Source organism: Triticum aestivum, chromosome 5A (genome assembly GCF_018294505.1).
Source record: "Triticum aestivum cultivar Chinese Spring chromosome 5A, IWGSC CS RefSeq v2.1, whole genome shotgun sequence".
NCBI lineage: Eukaryota > Viridiplantae > Streptophyta > Magnoliopsida > Poales > Poaceae > Triticum > Triticum aestivum.
This window is the reverse complement of record NC_057806.1, coordinates 367,850,918-367,870,512: the sequence shown is the minus strand read 5'-3', so window position 1 is coordinate 367,870,512 and position 19,595 is coordinate 367,850,918. Positions and strand designations below refer to the sequence as shown.

At 41.5% G+C, this 19,595-nt stretch overlaps 1 protein-coding gene across 1 annotated transcript; it reads right to left on the bottom strand.

Moving 5' to 3' along the window:
* Positions 1-9,360: 9,360 nt before the first annotated feature.
* On the bottom strand, positions 9,361-18,441 carry LOC123106936 (transcription factor TGAL7). The gene is made up of 11 exons (XM_044528966.1): positions 18,170-18,441; positions 17,391-17,491; positions 16,838-16,902; positions 16,554-16,736; positions 16,357-16,443; positions 16,008-16,067; positions 15,181-15,258; positions 15,014-15,071; positions 14,594-14,862; positions 10,515-10,742; positions 9,361-9,890 (listed from the first exon to the last, which is right to left on the bottom strand). The coding sequence occupies exons 1-11, from the start codon at positions 18,271-18,273 to the stop codon at positions 9,720-9,722; spliced, it is 1,404 nt and encodes a 467-aa protein (XP_044384901.1). The 5' UTR covers positions 18,274-18,441; the 3' UTR covers positions 9,361-9,719.
* Positions 18,442-19,595: the final 1,154 nt, after the last annotated feature.

The following is a 19,595-nucleotide window of genomic DNA, read 5'->3' as shown; positions in this document are numbered from 1 at the left end:
AAGGAAGGAGGAGAAGGAGAAGGAAGGAGAAGGATGAAAAGGAGGAAAGGGGGGCCGGCCCCCTAGTCCAATTCGGTTTGGGCTAGGGGGCCGCGTGCCCTGCCTCCTCTCTTCCACCACTTGGCCCATGAGGCCCATTACTTCTTCCTCGTATTCTCGTAACTCCCCGGTACCCCCGAAAATACCCGAATCACTCGGAACCTTTCCGATGTCCGAATATAGTCGTCCAATATATCGATCTTTACGTCTCGACCATTTCGAGACTCCTCGTCATGTCCCCGATCTCATCCGAAACTCCGAACTACCTTCGGTACATCAAATCACATAAACTCATAATACAATCGTCATCGAAACTTTAGGCGTGCGGACCCTACGGGTTCGAGAATTATGTAGACATGACCGAGACACGTCTCCGGCCAATAACCAATAGCGGAATCTGGATGCTCATATTGGCTCCCACATATTCTACGAAGATCTTTCTCGGTCAAACCGCATAACAACATACGTTGTTCCCTTTGTCATCGGTATGTTACTTGCCCGAGATTCGATCGGCGGTATCTCAATACCTAGTTCAATCTCGTTACCGGCAAGTCTCTTTACTCGTTCCGTAATACATCATCCCGCAACTAATAATGCTTGCAAGGCTTTAAGTGATGTGCATTACCGAGAGGGCCTAGAGATACCTCTCCGACAATCGGAGTGACAAATCCTAATCTCGAAATACGCCAACCCAACAAGTACCTTTGGAGACACCTGTAGAGCACCTTTATAATCACCCAGTTACGTTGTGACGTTTGGTAGCACACAAAGTGTTCCTCCGGTAAACGGGAGTTGCATAATCTCATACTCATAGGAACATGTATAAGTCATGAAGAAAGCAATAGCAACAAACTAAACGATCAAGTGCTATGCTAACGAAATGGGTCAAGTCAATCACATCATTCTCTAATGATGTGACCCCGTTAATCAAATGATAACTCATGTCTATGGCTAGGAAACTTAACCATCTTTGATTCAACGAGCTAGTCAAGTAGAGGCATACTAGTGACGCTCTGTTTGTCTATGTATTCACACATGTATTATGTTTTCGGTTAATACAATTCTAGCATGAATAATAAACATTTATCATGAAATAAGGAAATAAATAATAACTTTATTATTGCCTCTAGGGCATATTTCCTTCAGTCTCCCACTTGCACTAGAGTCAATAATCTAGTTCACATCGTCATGTGATTTAACATCAATAGTTCACATCACCATGTGATTAACACCCATAGTTCACATCGTCATGTGACCAACACCCAAAGGGTTTACTAGATTCAATAATCTAGTTCACATCGCTATGTGATTAATGCCCAAAGAGTACTAAGGTGTGATCATGTTTTGCTTCTGAGAGAAGTTTAGTCAACGGGTCTGCCACATTCAGATCCGTAAGTATTTTGCAAATTTCTATGTCAACAATGCTCTACACTAAGCTACTCTAGCTAATTGCTCCCACTTTCAATATGTATCCAGATTGAGACTTTGAGTCATCTAGATCAGTGTCAAAACTTGCATTGATGTAACCCTTTACGACGAACCTTTTATCACCTCCATAATCGAGAAACATATCCTTATTCCACTAAGGATAATTTTGACCAATGTCCAGTGATCTACTCCTAGATCACTATTGTACTCCCTTGCCAAAAATAGTGTAGGGTATACAATAGATCTGGTACATAGCATGGCATATTGTATAGAACCTATGGCCAAGGCATAGGGAATGACTTTCATTCTCTCTCTATCTTCTGCCGTGGTCGGGTTTTGAGTCTTACTCAACTTCACACCTTGTAACACAGGCAAGAACTCTTTCTTTGACTGTTCCATTTTGAACTACTTCAAAATCTTATCAAGGTATGTACTCATTGAAAAACTTACCAAGTGTCTTGATCTATCTCTATAGATCTTGATGCTCAATATGTAAGCAGCTTCACCGAGGTCTTTCTTTGAAAAACTCATTTCAAACACTCCTTTATGCTTTGCAGAATAATTCTACATTATCTCCGATCAACAATATGTCATTCACATATACTTATCAGAAATGCTGTAGTGCTCTCACTCACTTTCTTGTAAATATAGGCTTCACTGCAAGTCTATATAAAACTATATGCTTTGATCAACTTATCAAAGCGTATATTCTAACTCCGAGATGCTTGCACCAGTCCATAGATGGATCGCTGGAGCTTGCATATTTTGTTAGCACCTTTAGGATTGACAAAACTTTCTTGTTGCATCATATACAACTCTTCTTTAATAAATCCATTAAGGAATGCAGTTTTGTTTATCCATTTGCCGGATTTCATAAAATGTGGCAATTGCTAACATGATTCGGACAGACTTAAGCATAGATACGAGTGAGAAACTCTCATCGTAGTCAACACCTTGAACTTGTCGAAAACCTTTTTGCGACAATTCTAGCTTTGTAGATAGTAACACTACTATCAGCGTCTGTCTTCCTCTTGAAGATCCATTTAATCTCAATGGCTCGCCGATCAATGGGCAAGTCAATCAAAGTCCATACTTTGTTCTCATACATGGATCTCATCTCAGATTTCATGGCCTCAAGCCATTTTGCGGAATATGGGCTCATCATCGCTTCCTCATAGTTCGTAGGTTCGTCATGGTCAACTAATATGACCTCCAGAATAGGATTACCATACCACTCTGGTGCGGATCTTACTCTTGTTGACCTACGAGGTTCAGTAACAACTTGATCTAAAGTTTCATGATCATCATCATTAACTTCCTCACTAATTGGTGCAGGTGTCGCAGAAACCGTTTTCTGTGATGAACTACTTTCCAATAAGGGAGCAGGTACATTTACCTCATCAAGTTCTACTTTCCTCCCACTCACTTTTTTCGAGAGAAACTCCTTCTCTAGAAAAACTCCGAATTTAGCAACAAAAGTCTTGCCTTCGGATCTGTGATAGAAGGTATACCCAACATTTTCTTTTGGCTATCCTATGAAGATTCACTTCTCCGATTTGGGTTCGAGCTTATCATGTTGAAACTTTTTCACATAAGCATCGCAGTCCCAAACTTTAAGAAACGACACCTTAGGTTTCTCGCCAAACCACAGTTCATACGGTGTCGTCTCAACGGATTTAGATGGTGCCCTATGTAACGTGAATGCAGCTGTCTCTAATGCATAACCCCAAAACGATAGTGGTAGATTGGTAAGAGACATCATAGATCGCACCATATCTAATAAAGTGCGGTTATGAAGTTCGGACACACCATTACACTGTGGTGTTCCAGGTGGCGTGAGTAGTGAAACTATTTCACATTGTTTTTAACTGAAGGCCAAACTCGTAACTCAAATATTTTACTTCTGCGATCATATCGTAGAAACTTTTATTTTTGTTACGATTGATTCTCCACTTCACTCTGAAATTCTTTGAACTTTTCAAATGTTTCAGACTTGTGTTTCATCAAGTAGATATACTCATATCTGCTCAAATCATCTGTGAAGATCAGAAAATAATGATACCTGCCGCGAGCCTCAATATTCATCAGACCACATACATCAGCATGTATGATTTCCAACAAATCTGTTGCTCGCTCCATTGTTTTGGAGAACGGAGTCTTAGTCTTCTTGCCCATGAGACATGGTTCGCAAGCATCAACTGATTCATAATCAAGTGATTCCAAAAGCCCATCAGCATGGATTTTCTTCATGCGCTTTACACCAATATGACCTAAACGTCAGTGCCACAAATAAATTGCACTATCATTATTAACTTTGCATCTTTTGGTTTTAATATTATGAATATGTGTATCACTACGATCGAGATCCAACGAACCATTTTCATTGGGTGTGTAGCCATATAAGGTTTTATTCATGTAAACAGAACAACAATTTATTCTCTTACTTAAATGAATAACCGTATTGCAATAAACATGATCAAATCATATTCATGCTCAACGCAAACACCAAATAACACTTATTTAGGTTCAACACTAATCCCAGAAGTATAGGGAGTGTGCGATGATGATCATATCAATCTTGGAACCACTTCCAACACACATCATCACTTCACCCTTAACTAGTTTATGTTCATTCTGCAACTCCCGTTTCGAGTTACTACTCTTAGCAACTGAACCAGTATCAAATACCGAGGGGTTGCTACGAACACTAGTAAAATACATCATCAATAATCTGTATATCAAATATACCTTTGTTTACTTTGCCATCCTTCTTATCCGCCAAATACTTGGGGCAGTTCCACTTTCAGTGACCAGTCCCTTTGTAGTAGAAGCACTTAGTCTCAGGCTTAGGACCAGACTTGGGCTTCTTCACTTGAGCAGCAACTTGCTTGCCGTTCTTCTTGAAGTTCCCCTTCTTCCCTTTGCCCTTTTTCTTGAAACTAGTGGTCTTGTCTACCATCAACACTTGATATTTTTCTTGATTTCTACCTTCGTCGATTTCAACATTACGAAGAGCTTGGGAATCGTTTCCGTTATCCCTTGCATATCATAGTTCATCACGAAGTTCTACTAACTTGGTGATGGTGACTAGAGAATTCTGTCAATCACCATTTTATCTGGAAGATTAACTCCCACTTGATTCAAGCGATTGTAGTACCCAGACAATCTGAGCACATGCTCACTGCTTGAGCTATTCTCCTCCATCTTTTTAGCTATAGAACTTGTTGGAGCCTTCATATCTCTCAACTCGGGTGCTTGAAATATTAACTTCAACTCCTGGAACATCTCATATGGTCCATGACATTCAAAACGTCTTTGAAGTCACGATTCTAAGCTGTTAAGCATGGTGCACTAAACTATCAAGTAGTCATCATATTGAGCTAGCCAAACGTTCATAACGTCTGCATCTGTTTCTGCAATAGGTCTGTCACCTAGCGGTGCATCAAGGACATAATTCTTCTGTGCAGCAATGAGGATAAACCTCAGATCACGGATCCAATCCGCATCGTTGCTACTAACATTTTTCAACTTAGTTTTCTCTAGGAACATATATATAACATAGGGAAGCAACAACGCGAGCTATTGATCTACAACATAGATATGCTAATACTACCAGGACTAAGTTCATGATAAATTAAAGTTCAATTAATCATATTACTTAAGAACTCCCACTTAGATAGACATCCCTCTAATCCTCTAAGTGATCACGTGATCCAAATCAACTAAACCATGTTCGATCATCACGTGAGATGGAGTAGTTTCAATGGTGAACATCACTATGTTTATCATATCTACTATGTGATTCACGCTCGACCTTTCGGTCTTCGTGTTTCGAGATCATATCTGTTATATGCTAGGCTCGTCAAGTTTAACCTGAGTATTCCGCGTGTGCAACTGTTTTGCACCCGTTGTATTTGAATGTAGAGCCTATCACACCCGATCATCACGTGGTGTCTCAGCACGAAGAACTTTCGCAATGGTGCATACTCAGGAAGAACACTTGTACCTTGATAATTAGTGAGAGATCATCTTATAAAGCTATTGTCGAACTAAACAAAATAAGATGTATAAAAGATAAACATCACATGCAATCAAAATATGTGACATGATATGGCCATCATCATCTTGTGCCTTTGATCTCCATCTCCAAAGTACCGTCATGATTTCCATCGTCACCGGCATGACACCATGATCTCCATCATCTTGATCTTTATCAATATGTCGTCACATGGTCGTCTCGCCAACTACTGCTCTTGCAACTATTGCTATCGCATAGCGATAAAGTAAATCAATTATTTGGCGCTTGCATCTTATGCAATAAAGAGACAACCATAAGGCTTCTGCCAGTTGCCGATAACTTCAACAAAACATGATCATCTTATACAAAAACTTATATCTCATCACGTCTTGACCATATCACATCACAACATGCCCTGCAAAAACAAGTTAGACGTCCTCTACTTTGTTGTTGCAAGTTTTACATGGCTGCTATGGGCTGAGCAAGAACCATTCTTACCTACGCATCAAAACCACAACGATAGTTTGTCAAGTTAGTGCTGTTTTAACCTTCTCAAGGACCGGACGTAGCCACACTCGGTTCAACTAAAGTTGGAGAAACTGACACCCGCTAGTCATCTGTGTGCATAGCACGGCGGTAAAACCAGTCTCGCGTAAGCGTACACGTAATGTTGGTTCGGGCTGCTTCATCCAACAATACCGCCGAACCAAAGTATGACATGCTGGTAAGCAGTATGACTTATATCGCCCACAACTCACTTGTGTTCTACTCGTGCACAACATCAACACATAAAACCTAGGCTCGGATGCCACTGTTGAGGAACGTAGTAATTTCAAAAAATTTCCTACGCACACGCAAGATCATGGTGATGCATAGCAACAAGAGGGGAGAGTGTTGTCTATGTACCCTCGTAGACCGGCAACGGAAGCATTGACACAACGTAGAGGAAGTAGTCGTACGTCTTCCCGATCTGACCGATCCAAGTACCGAACGTACGTCACCTCCGAGTTCTGCACACGTTCAACTCGGTGACGTCCCTCGAGCTCCGATCCAGCAAAGTGTTGAGGGAGAGTTCCGTCAGCACGATGGCGTGATGACGGTGATGATGTTCTACCGACGCAGGGCTTCGCCTAAGCACCACTACGATATGACCGAGGAGGAATATGGTGGAAGGGGGCACCGCAGACGGCTAAGGAACGATCACGAAGATCAACTTGTGTGTCTAGAGGTGTCCCCCTTGCCCCTGTATATAAAGGAGCAAGGGGGGAAGTCGGCCGGCCCTCTATGGGCGCGCCAGGAGGAGTCCTCCTCCTCCTAGTAGGAGTAGGGAGTCCTACTCCTACTAGGAGGAGGAAAGGAAGGAGGAGAAGGAGAAGGAAGGAGAAGGAGGAAAAGGAGGAAAGGGGGGCCGGCCCCCTAGTACAATTCGGTTTGGGCTAGGGGGGCCGCGCGCCCTGCCTCCTCTCTTCCACCACTTGGCCCATGATGCCCATTACTTCTTCCTCGTATTCCCGTAACTCCCTGGTACCCCCGAAAATACCCAAATCACTCGGAACCTTTCCGATGTTCGAATATAGTCGTCCAATATATCGATCTTTACGTCTCGACCATTTCGAGACTCCTCGTCATGTCCCCGATCTCATCCGGGACTCCGAACTACCTTCGGTACATCAAATCACATACACTCATAATACAATCATCATCGAAACTTTAAGCGTGCGGACCCTACGGGTTCGAGAACTATGTAGACATGACCGAGACACGTCTCCAGCCAATAACCAATAGTGGAACCTGGATGCTCATATTGGCTCCCACATATTCTACGAAGATCTTTATCGGTCAAACCGCATAACAACATACGTTGTTCCCTTTGTCATCGGTATGTTACTTGCCCGAGATTCGATCGTCGGTATCTCAATACCTAGTTCAATCTCGTTACCGGCAAGTCTCTTTAATCGTTCCGTAATACATCATCCTGCAACTAACTCATTAGTTGCAATACTTGCAAGGCTTTAAGTGATGTGCATTACCGAGAGGGCCCAGAGATACCTCTCCGATAATCAGAGTGACAAATCCTAATCTCGAAATACGCCAACCCAACAAGTACCTTTGGAGACACATGTAGAGCACCTTTATAATCACCCAGTTACGTTGTGACGTTTGGTAGCACACAAAGTGTTCCTTCGGTAAATGGGAGTTGCATAATCTCATAGTCATAGGAACATGTATAAGTCATGAAGAAAGCAATAGCAACAAACTAAACGATCAAGTGCTATGCTAACGGAATGGGTCAAGTCAATCACATCATTCTCTAATGATGTGACCCCGTTAATCAAATGACAACTCATGTCTATGGCTAGGAAACTTAACCATCTTTGATTCAACGAGCTAGTCAAGTAGAGGCATACTAGTAACGCTCTGTTTGTCTATGTATTCACACATGTATTATGTTTTCGGTTAATACAATTCTAGCATGAATAATAAACATTTATCATGAAATAAAGAAACAGATAATAACTTTATTATTGCCTCTAGGGCATATTTCCTTCAACTTTGACAGCCCAAACATGTTTGGAACTAGGAATCGAGCTTGAATTGATAACATCAACATACATTGATTTAACTGTAAATACTCCAGACCTAGTAAGCTTCCAGCGTAATTCATCTGGTTGTTGAGAAAGCTGAACCTCCATCAGTCTACTTACTAGACGGAGCCATTCTTCCCAACGATTGCCCATGGGCGCCCTTCCGAACTGAATATTAAGGGTGATAGATTGAAGTACCGTTGCAACAAACACCTCACGTCGTTGAACAATACGATACAAAGACGGGTATTGAATGGCTAAGGGTGTCTCTCCGAGCCAAGTATCCTCCCAGAATCGCGTACTAGCACCGTTACCAATAATAAACTTTGTCCTATTAAACAGGGATAGTTTGACTTTCATAAGCCCTTTCCAAAAGGGTGAGTCAGTCGGCCTTACTGTCACCTGAGACAAAGTTTTGGTTTGAAGATATTTGCTATGGAGGATTTGCGCCCAAGTGGCATCAGTCCCACTTGATAACTTCCACAGCTACTTGCTGAGAAGACATATGTTCTTAACTTCAAGATTTTCAATACCAAGACCCCCTTGGTCTTTCGGTCTATAGATGATATCCCATTTGGCTAGACAGTATTTTCTTTTTAGTTCATCACCCTGCCAAAAGAATCGTGATCGATAGAAGTCCAGTCTTTTCCTAACTCCAACTGGTACTTCGAAGAACGACAAAAGAAACATAGGCATACTCGTGAGAACCGAATTTATCAAAATTAGTCGGCCTCCGTATGACATGAGCTTGCCCTTCCAGCAACTCAGTTTCTTTTCAAATCGGTCCTCGATGTACTTCCATTCTCTGTTTGTCAGTTTACGATGGTGGATTGGTATTCCTAAGTATGTGAAAGGTAAAGCCCCCAAATCACAACCAAACACACGATTTCTACATAATAATCATGTGTGATGTACTACCTATCTCAACATGCTCGTCCGGCTAAATGTGCACACGTTTGCTTCGAGCTTATCGTGTGAGATGGGTTCCCCTATCGCACACAGGTAGCCCATATGGTGTGTGATGCACCCCCATATCGCACACCATGGCAAGACGTCAATTCGCATATAATGTGCATTAGAGATTTTTAACCGCGTGCAATGGATGGATCTGCACTAGTGTGAAAAGCTTTGGGCTAGGAGAACATTTCAACTTCTACTCACTTTTGTGGGAAATAAAATAGTTGGTGAACATTTTGAACTTTTTCTCAAAAGTTTTCATGGTGACGGTTTGTTTCAGAATAAAATATTAACCATTCAGCATGCTAATCAAGGAACTCAGACATATAATGCTATGACTTTCTTGCAAACATCCGACAGACCATATCCAACTCAATTTTGCTCTAGATGAACTTAAATTATCCAATGGTTGCTGAAAATCAGTTAGCTAGGAAGAAAAATGGTTGGAATCAAGTCACCACACTAATACCCTAGCATTCTTCTCTGGCTAGCAGCTAACACTGTATGTACACCTTACAAAATTAAGTTGCAAGTTCCACATGTGCAGACCGACCGAGAGCTGAACTCCCACACGTGCATGCACGCACACCCTCTCTCCCAGTGTGCATGCATGCATATGCTGGACCTTAATAAATTAAGCTAAATCTCGCAATCAGTCGACCGCTGCTGTTGCTTCTGCCCATGGTCTTCTTCTACGGCGCCGGCGGGCCCTGCTCGTCGTGCCGTGGCCTGGCAGCCCAGAGGGTGCTGACGGCGCGGAGGCGGTGGAAGTAGTCGGCGATGGCGACAAAGCAGCAGGCGGCCTGTCGGACCGTCAGCATGCCGTGCAGCTTGTCCAGGGTCTGCTGCCTCAGCCCATCTGCCTGCAGCACGCAGAAGGAAGAAACACTGTTAGTAGTTAACTTGGACAATCATTCATGTACACTTGAACAGTGCTAATCGAGAGAAAACGTCGACTTCCGAACGGTTCCATCAAGTGGCAACATAGGATCATGTGGGAGATGATAAACTACGTATGGGCCGGTTCGGTCGATCTGTCAGGATCACTCTATAATCAAGCTTGCTGCTACTTTTTCCTGCACATTAATTCTGCAAGATCATGATGTCCCAACTCCTCCATCTTGTCATCCCCCAGTTTCTATGTTAACGTGCGTCCGTTCGTACGTCTGCAGCGTCTAGCGCACATGTGTGTGTGTGTGGATGGACGGGCCGGGGGCTTCGACCTCCTTCCAAATTTGACTTGGTGCAACGCGTCTGGCAGCTGCTGGCTAGCTAGGTTTCGCCTAACCTAAATTCGTCCGGCCGGCCATGCCGTGCATGCTGATCCCAAGTTCCCAACAACCAGGCATGATGACGCAGTGCACGCGTGTGGATGATGCTGGCCGTACGTTCGTCTCACGTCCTAATTAGGGTCTGGTAGTGTGGGCCCCAGACGCAGTCTGATGCTGACGTGACGTACGCATCACATGTGATCATATACTACGCACCTGCCTGACGATGGCTTCCATGGAGGAGATCTTGTTGAGGGCGAGGGACATGTGGCCCATGAAGTTGCCGCCGGCGGCCTCCGGGGAGGCGATGGTGTCGGAGAGAGAGTGCTGGAGGGTCCCCATGGTGTGGTTCAGCGACTCCTCCGTCTCCTGCACCCACCGCTGGAGGTTGTAGATTCCCAGGAGCTGCCCCTCTGACAGCGACTCCACTTGCTTCAACATTACCTGCATTAGTTAATTATTTATTAAGTAATCCATCATATACAGTTAAGCGTATATCACTTTTGAATATTTAGCCCAATTAGTTGAGAGCATTTGTGAAATTATGGACAGTATATAATATGGTTTAGGTTTAGCTATATATAGATGTACTAAGCAATTACCAGAAATTAGATGCTTAGCTTCTAAATATATATTGAAAGTAAATATCTCTATTCTCCACAAAAATGGAAAACAAAAATATATATGGTCCATGCTGGAAAACAGAAATTAATGAGCTAGGTACGCGTGTAGTGCACTTCTTTGAAGGAAAGTGTAGAGCACATTTCATCAACACATATACATGATTTACCCATTCCATCTGGAATATGTATAGAGTAAGCTCAAAAAACAACCTAATATATGCTGAAAAGTCCACATGAAAAGACGCTCAAAACTACGTGATGTTCTCTTTTTGAGAATCTTGTTGCAGGTGATCTTCTCGGGTCGAGTTTTATATATACACACGCTTCTAGGATATATGTGCCTACATATAAACCTTCTAGAAGGCCAATGATATGGGAAAGAATCACAGTTCAGTGAGAAAACATGATTAACATTTTTCTTTATCTAAAATCGGTGCATTTTTTGTTGTCATTACAAAATTATTATGCAGGATTTTGGAACATGGAAGTTTTATCTCAAAGAAGGTCTCGAAATTACTAGACTCCGAGCAAAGCAAAAGAAAGCTGATTTGATTAGCAGTTGGATTGAATAGAATCTCTAATTTTATCATGTTTCCCAAAACTGGTGTTAGTTGATCCTTTTAGATCGGCTTCTTGTAGCCTATGTAATATGTAATTTGTTTTATTTATTAATATAGAAAATACCGTAGAACGATTGTTCTACGGTTTCGGCTAAAAAAATCATTTGGGAGAAGACGGTGTGGAAAATAAAGTTAGACTGATCAATTCACACACATGACCCATAAACTGAACTGCTAAATATTTGGTATATGCGCTCTTTTGATCTGAAATTTTCTCACGCCGAACCGTATTTCACTAGCTAATATGTTTTGGGCATTTGAATATACTGCTCGCTGGACAGTATAGACCACGTACAAAAGCATGATAGTCAGTTTAAAAATCCATTTTTTATATACGTCTAACACGAAATATGTGCAGTTCCTGGTTTCAGCATGGTCAAGAATGTTTTCTTTGTAGAATATAAGTGAACAGCAAAAGAATCACTATGAGATTTGGAAATCCGTCCCCATCACACATCTAACTTCTCCTACACATGTTTCTGTCCAATATTACCTACTCCCCAATCAATCCATTGTGTCTCAACAATGCACATGCATCCAAAAGCTAACCTTGTTTTTTTTTCCTTCCTCAGTTTCAACTATTCCATCAAGTATATATTGGATCCTCAGCAAAACCTTTTCAGTTTTTGGAATAAGTTAGGGGACCTCTGGAGTTGTTGACCATGTAATTAGAGCGGGGAAAATTAAGATGTGTTTTAGCTTTTCCAAAGCCGGCCTAGAGTTGCTGGAGAATGCAAGTAAGACCAGGCGCACATTAGCTAAAAAGGGCAAGGGAGACATTATTGGAAATTCATTTTGATGGGAAAAAAGTTGGAGGTGGTGACTCAACCTAACATGTCTTTAGGTTTAAACTAGCACACACACTTTTCCCAAAATGTATGTTTGTACTTGATGTTTCTCACACACAAAATTGTACATAAATGAATGGAATTTTGAGGGGTCGGGGGGGGGGGGGGGTCAGAAAAGTCAGGGTTTTATGATTTTGGAGGTGAAAAAACATAGGTAGAACTATATGCCATAACGTTTGTGTTTTTAACCATGTACGTAAATCTTTTAAGTGTCTAGATCGAATTGATTCTTGCGACATCACGGCGAGATCGAAATGTAATTGAAACAATCAACTAGAGACCGATGGCAGAAAATGGCCAACCCCAGGTAGGATATATAGTGTGGTAGGTTCGAAGTGGCATGTCTCCTGAGTGAATTGATCAAGGGAAATGAAATTAGGGTATTGTATAGATCAAGACTTGACATATGTATTGATATTTGAAGGATTAGTTGACCTTATGAGGGGGGGGGGGGGGGGGGGGGGGGGGATACCACATATAATAAGGAAGAATCTTTCATCAGCTTTGAGATGATTAATTAGTTCTTCATATAAAATGGGATCTATATGTTTCCATTTTATAGCCGAGTTAGTTACAATATGGTTGCAAGAACTAAATCCCATTTGCCGCGAAACAATATGAAAACTAAAAACATAATAGCCGATGAATAAACTGCATGCTTCCAGCCCACTATATTGTTTGCAAATGTTATTCATATGAATTGCCTAGACCATGAGACACTTCTTGACAGTTTTCCACTATATGAGCTTGTTTGGTTAAAGGAGATTAAGAAACAAAGTAATGTTTTCAAAGAATATTATTTTTGCAATCAGAAATTCCCATCTAATATAAACAAGTGGCTTTATAACATACTGTTACAATACGGTATTTCAAGTCCCAATGGTAAATACATGGTTAACCATATTTGGCCGAGACTCTAAAAGGGAGTAGTAGGGGAATCAGGGACATTAGGCTCTCGCCTTACTAAAATTAAACCTACCGTGGACCGAGCTTTTAACAAAGCTTAAAATAAGGAATAAGTTGGCATGATATCAACTAGATGCACCATTTATTTTTTGGGGACAAAATTAGTCTTTCTAGCTGCATCCTAAATCGAAGGGGAGCCTTGGTGCAGCGGTACAACTTTTGCCTTGTGATTATGAGGTCATGGCCGGTTCAAGTCTTGGAAACAACCTTTTGTAGAAATGCAGCGAATGGCTGCTACAAAATAACCAAAGTGTACGGACCCTTCTCCGGACCCCGTGCAAGCGGGAGCTACGTGCAATGGGTTGCCCTTTTAACTGCATCCTAAATCGCATGATCTGTCTAACTGCAGGGCTAAATCCATTACCATAATGTTTATTGTGTTATATTTTCACATTTAGGGATCGAGTCAAGCCCCAAGCTGATGGGTAATAAGACTGAAATCTACAAGCTCATAATCCCATGAAAACCCTCTTTAGAAATTCAAAAGAACGTTTTTTTTCATAAATCATAGCCCTACCCCCCCCCCCTTCTAAAAATGGACCAACTAGGTCTAGCCCTTGATGGCATTTTTTTAATAGAAGAAACAACCTGAGCACCACGGGGAGAGTTGAGACTCGAACCCGGGTGGGCTGTTTGTGCGCTCCCGTACAACTGACCAACGGAGCAACGCGCTGCTCTCCCATGCCCCCTCCTGTCTCTGCTTCTCTGAAGCATCGTGGTTGACGACTCTTCCCCACAACCTGATCTAATGGATCTGCGGAAATCAACGCTCATGCTCCTTGTTGTGTCGCCGGAACCAATGTCACTGTGATGTGGATGTGGGCAAGGTACTTATTTCACTATACCTTTGTCTCGATCACCCAAACAAACAACATGAGGACACAAAAACCTAACAAACTAGACAAAGACTCTCACAAGCGCGAAGAGATCCGCCTTCTCTCTTGCCACCCGAGGACTGAATGGCAGAGATAGAACATGAAAAGTAATTGCACATCAAAATCTTTTTGCACTTCCTCTTCGCTCATCAAGGGCCCACAATTTGACCTCCTACACTTGCTTCCACAATCCTCCCTCCCCCCTCACCCAGAAAACCACATGGTTGAATACATACACTAGCTAGGAAATACTACCCGGAACATGATATTCAATTAAGCGAGAATAGCAACCCTTAGAGACCATCCTTGGTATTGAATGGCTAGGCCATTCCTTGCAAAATAATCAAACTGTTGTGTGCATACCTTGATGACCTCTGTGGGTCGAAACCCACCCAACCAAAGGAAGCAACGTTCTGCGGGGCTGGCCCACACACCACATAAGAGATGGAAGATGTCAGTCCTAGCAATCGCGGCCTTGAGGTTTAGCAACTCTTCATGATGTGCCATGGCACCACCGACCAACACCTGCACCTGGTTGTCCGGCGCATTGTCGTTCAACAATGCCCTGAGCTGGAAGATCAACTTGCTGTGCTCTTCCACCCATCTCCCATACTCCATGTCAAACATACCAGCTGTCCATCATAGATATCATGTGGAATATTAGAAATAATATCGAGTTGTTAACTAGTAAATGCATAATTAGAAACACATTTAAAGGATTGTTTTAGTAATTCGTAAAATTAAAGGGACTGATTGATTGGTTGGTTTTGAGTGTCTCATTACCAAATGAAGGGGCAGATGGAAGGCCTTGGTGGTGATCTCCAGTACCCAACAAGACACCCTGCAGTAGTTATTTTAGCATGGAGCTTGTCAGTTGTCACTAACTGATTGATAACTCTAGCTAGGAGAGTTAATAAAAAAAAGCAAGTGTTGCTTTCCGTTTTAGTTACCTGTACTCTTCCTGCTTGAACCTGTTGTTCGATCTGGCTTAGCCTAATCCTACTTGTCTCCAACTGTTGGATGTAAGCCTGAAGAATGAAGAGGTAATTACCTCTAATTAGTTCCTTACATAGTTACATATGCTGCATCAAGGCGTATGGTAGATGCACATTCTATTTCAGTTTTTGAACGTCCTGGATCTAGAAATATTCAAACAGCGCTTGATTGAAGAGTTCACTCAACGACATAGAAAAGTTATTTTCCTTAAATATATCAGGAAGATGCATGGAAATTTGGTAGCATACAAAGCTTACTTTTCTGCTACTAAATTAGTCTAATTTCTATATCTGCTCGCACATAATAATGGGAGATAACTGGCACAAATAACCATAGGTCTTGAGGTGCTATATTAGTTTGTAGAGCCAACCAGCCACGGCATGATCAGAATATATTGCACCTGGGAATATCGAAACATAAATAGCGATAACACTCTTGGAAAGTACTAACATAGTTCTCTAGCTAGTTGGTGTGTCAAGTTCAAGAAAATAAAGATATCCCTGAGCACATAAGTCTGAAAGAAAGAGCCAAAAACTGCTACATCACAAATCTCATTTAATCACTACTAGCAGACAATGAAACCCCATTTATTTAGTGAAGGGAAAAGTATAGTTGACTAATGGCGGCGTTACTTGCATATGAACAGCGTATACACATATGTTTCGACCTTAATTAATGCCACATGTATTAATGTATGTTTATGAAGATATGTACATACAGAAATATATGCATGCACAATTTGTTTCTTTAAGTTACGGTGTTTCTTGGTTGACTGACTCACCTTCTTCCTGAGCCTACTTTTCCTGGCTGCCTCTCTATTCTGTGCAAGCCTCCTCAGTGTCTGCAACATGCACATATAAAATACACACACATGTCAAAGTCAAGAGTCATAACATATATATGCAGCTAGGGTTAACTACCATTTGTATGTATGTGTGTAGCCTGCCTGCCCTGTAGACAGTGACTGTTCACCCTCTCCTAATTAGTTTTCTATAAGAAAACCTCTTCTAATTAGTTATGTTATTCTACCTTTAGACTAATTAAATTATTATGTTTCAAAATATTTACTATTTGTGAAGATTTTTCTTTAGAAAGGAGGCCTGCCCGAATCAGTAGCCTAGCTAGTTTACCTTAGGGTCCTGTGTTCTCCTGTTCCCTTCCCTATCTGGGTCTGTGCTAGATGATGTTGCACCCTTCCCACTGCTGGTTCCTTCCTTCTGCAAGCCACATTTGTTACAAAAACATGTGAGAGAAAGGGGGGACATTTCTACATATATTCTGCCTATACTTTTGTAGATAGGAAGGAAGAAATTGTAAAATAAGATACCTTGATGAGACTGGCACTGTTCTTGTTGTCCTTGGCTGAACCAGTCAGCAAGGGTGTTGCATTGGGGCCGCCGGCGGCACCTTGCAGCACCAGCTGCTGCTGCTGTTCAGGCCTCTTTGGAGACGCCTGCTGCGGGTTACCGCCATTAGCAAGCATGGCCGCCATGACTGCGCCGCCATTAATCTACACTTACAAACATATCACCACCACGCCATCCATGACAAATCAATTAAATTGACCGTATATATTGTGTAATTTGCGTGCATACGTACGCATATACGTACCTTTGCAGTAGGGTTAAGCGGCTCGGCGGCATGCATGGGCTGCGAGGGGAAGATGTTCAGAGTTTCTGCAAGTGGGAGTAGGATTGATTAACAAGGTGCTGCAACTCGTAGATAGAGAGAGATAGAGAAAAAGATGTTGCGTGGTGCTTTGGAAGCTAGCTATAGCTAGAAATATTGAGCGAATGGAATTAATCCAGAATTAACACTAATCGCTCTTGGAGAAAGTGCTTTCGATCTTAAATACATGTGGTACTTGTAACGCATGCTTCTGGGGCTGCAATTCAACAGGGTGCATGAGAAGGCGCAAATGGAAAGGAATGTGTGAGAAGAGGAAAGAAGGAATATTTATAGCTTCTTTAAGATCAAGTTCTTGCAAAGGGGGGAGACAGTCTGTTACATGTCACACTCTTCACACAGGAAGAATTACCAAATCCATACCAAGAAGGAACACATCATCAGGAACAAAACACACGAAACCAACAACAAATTAGACACAGAAAACTGGGTGATTAAGCATATGTATGTAAGTGGGTTTTTTTTTCCGAAAACTTACGTCGTTGTTCCTGAATCGACTGTGGATCATGACCATCTAGGTAGAGAAATATTGCCGTTTGATCGAAATCTGCCATGTCGTAGCTCGTCGACTCCTTGCTCCTAGAAAGGAAATTGGATGAGGAAACAAGCAATAGTCGGTAGTTGAATACATCAGGAAGCAAGTAGGAACACAACTTTTCTTTAATGGAGCAGATAGAAGAGTCGGTGTGTGAAATCCATTAAAAAAGTTTTGATCTTAGCTACTTGCTGAAAGGTACAAGGAAAAGAATTGTATCCTAATATTTGGAAAGTTTGTTTCCTTCTTTCCTTATCTCAGCCCCTAAACTACTTCCATGTCCCTAACTAATCACTAGATAAGTAATTTGACATAATGATCGAGTGCTGAACAGTTCCTCATATATGTCTGTGTATGAATTCTTCAAAGCCATCAAAAACCCAAACTCCACAAGATGTCAAATGACGGTAGAAGAATCTTGGTCGTTTTGCTAATTAAACTAGTTACCTCTATGCATAGGCACACAAGAAAAATTCTTCGGAGACTGACAAAATAAAATTAAACCTAGAGAGGAAGCGGGGGAAACCAAAAGGTGAGAACAGAGAACCAGAAGGAACAAATATCAGTATGGAGTTGGTGAATTCCTAGCTATTCTATGGAACCAAACAAGCAAAAGTGTGCTGTTCATCTCTTTGCGTGGAGGCTGGGGGGAGACTCAAGGAGAGAACTCTGGAAAGGCCAAAAGAAGAGGGGAAAACGTAGAGCTCGTGTGATCAACTTACATGGAGGAAGAGGCGATCATCGGTGGTGGCGGGGCGCTCCAGAAGCCCAGGGGGAGCTCCGTGGGTTGGTGATGGTGGTGATCTTCTTCTCTGATGCCTCCCATGAAGCCCTTATGAAGGCTCTGACCATCCTCCACCTCGTCTGTCTCTCTCTTCACACTATGCACATCTCTAGCAAAAGGATACAAAATCAGATATTAATTGCAACTGACTTCTGTTTGCACTCTTCTTTTATACTTGGCACCAAAGATATAAAGAAAGGGCTGTAGCTTTTCGTCTGGAAGTCACCTAAAATCTCCCCCCTACTCCCCTTATCTTTTGACCAAGAGAGAAGAAGACTTTTAAGAGAGAGAGAGAGAGAGAGAGAGAGAGAGAGAGAGAGTTAAGGGTTGAGCAAATACTAGCTAGTCTGTATTAATTGGCAGATTGTGAGAAATTTTATTTCTACCATTCAAATTTGTTCTTCTCATTCTTAACACTTCCTATTCAAGTTCATATCAGTCTTGCCACTACATGTCTGCTAGTTTTTTTTACCTAGCGATGTTGAGCCAAGATATTATTGGAGAGAATTTATTTAATTAATATTTCCTCGTTAAAAGCGTATATATAAGATTTGGGTGGCGATGCGTGCGGTCACATAGGGATCGACAAAGAAGATATGAAGATGTGCCGCCAATTGTAAAGATGCTAAATCTCCTCCTTACTATAGCCTAATTATTGAGTGTGGTTTTCTGTAGATTGAGTTATATGGTACACCTTATCTTAGCCATCCATTTCGGCATCGCGATCCGTGCAGGAAAATTTGTCTTTTTTGCTTCTCTCAAATGAAACAACATATAAACTTCAAACTTTTCAGAACAATAAAAAATTCTAGCAATAATTTGAAAAAAAAACTTTTGAATTTTTTTCATGTACTTTAAATGCTTAAATAATTTTTTATTAAAAAAGTCTCATTTTGTATATTTATGTCAAACCAAAAAGCCTGAATGCTTTTTCACACGTTGAAGTTCTAAAGTTTGTTTGATTTGCAAAGTTTGAAGTCCATATGTTGTTTCATTTGAGAGAAACAAAAAAAATTACATAGTAAGTTGGAGAGCACAGATCTCAAAGCAATGTTGTTGGAGGGGTGAGGATAAGGGGTTACATGTAGCTCAACCTCCACAGGTGCTAATTATTTGAAAATGCAAGAAGATGATACAAAAAATTTAATGAAGGAGAGGGCCATAGGGGTGGGAACATATTAGTCCACATTGATCGTATTATTATTGGAAAAGATATGTTTGTCTTTTCTCTCCTTCCGTGACTACCCGTTAAATCTTATCATATCATTTTAGCCATTACTTCTTAATTCCATTAATAGAATCATTGTCGATGGTCACAGGTTTGTGAGATATATTGAGCACAAATTCAATTATTCGCTCCTCGC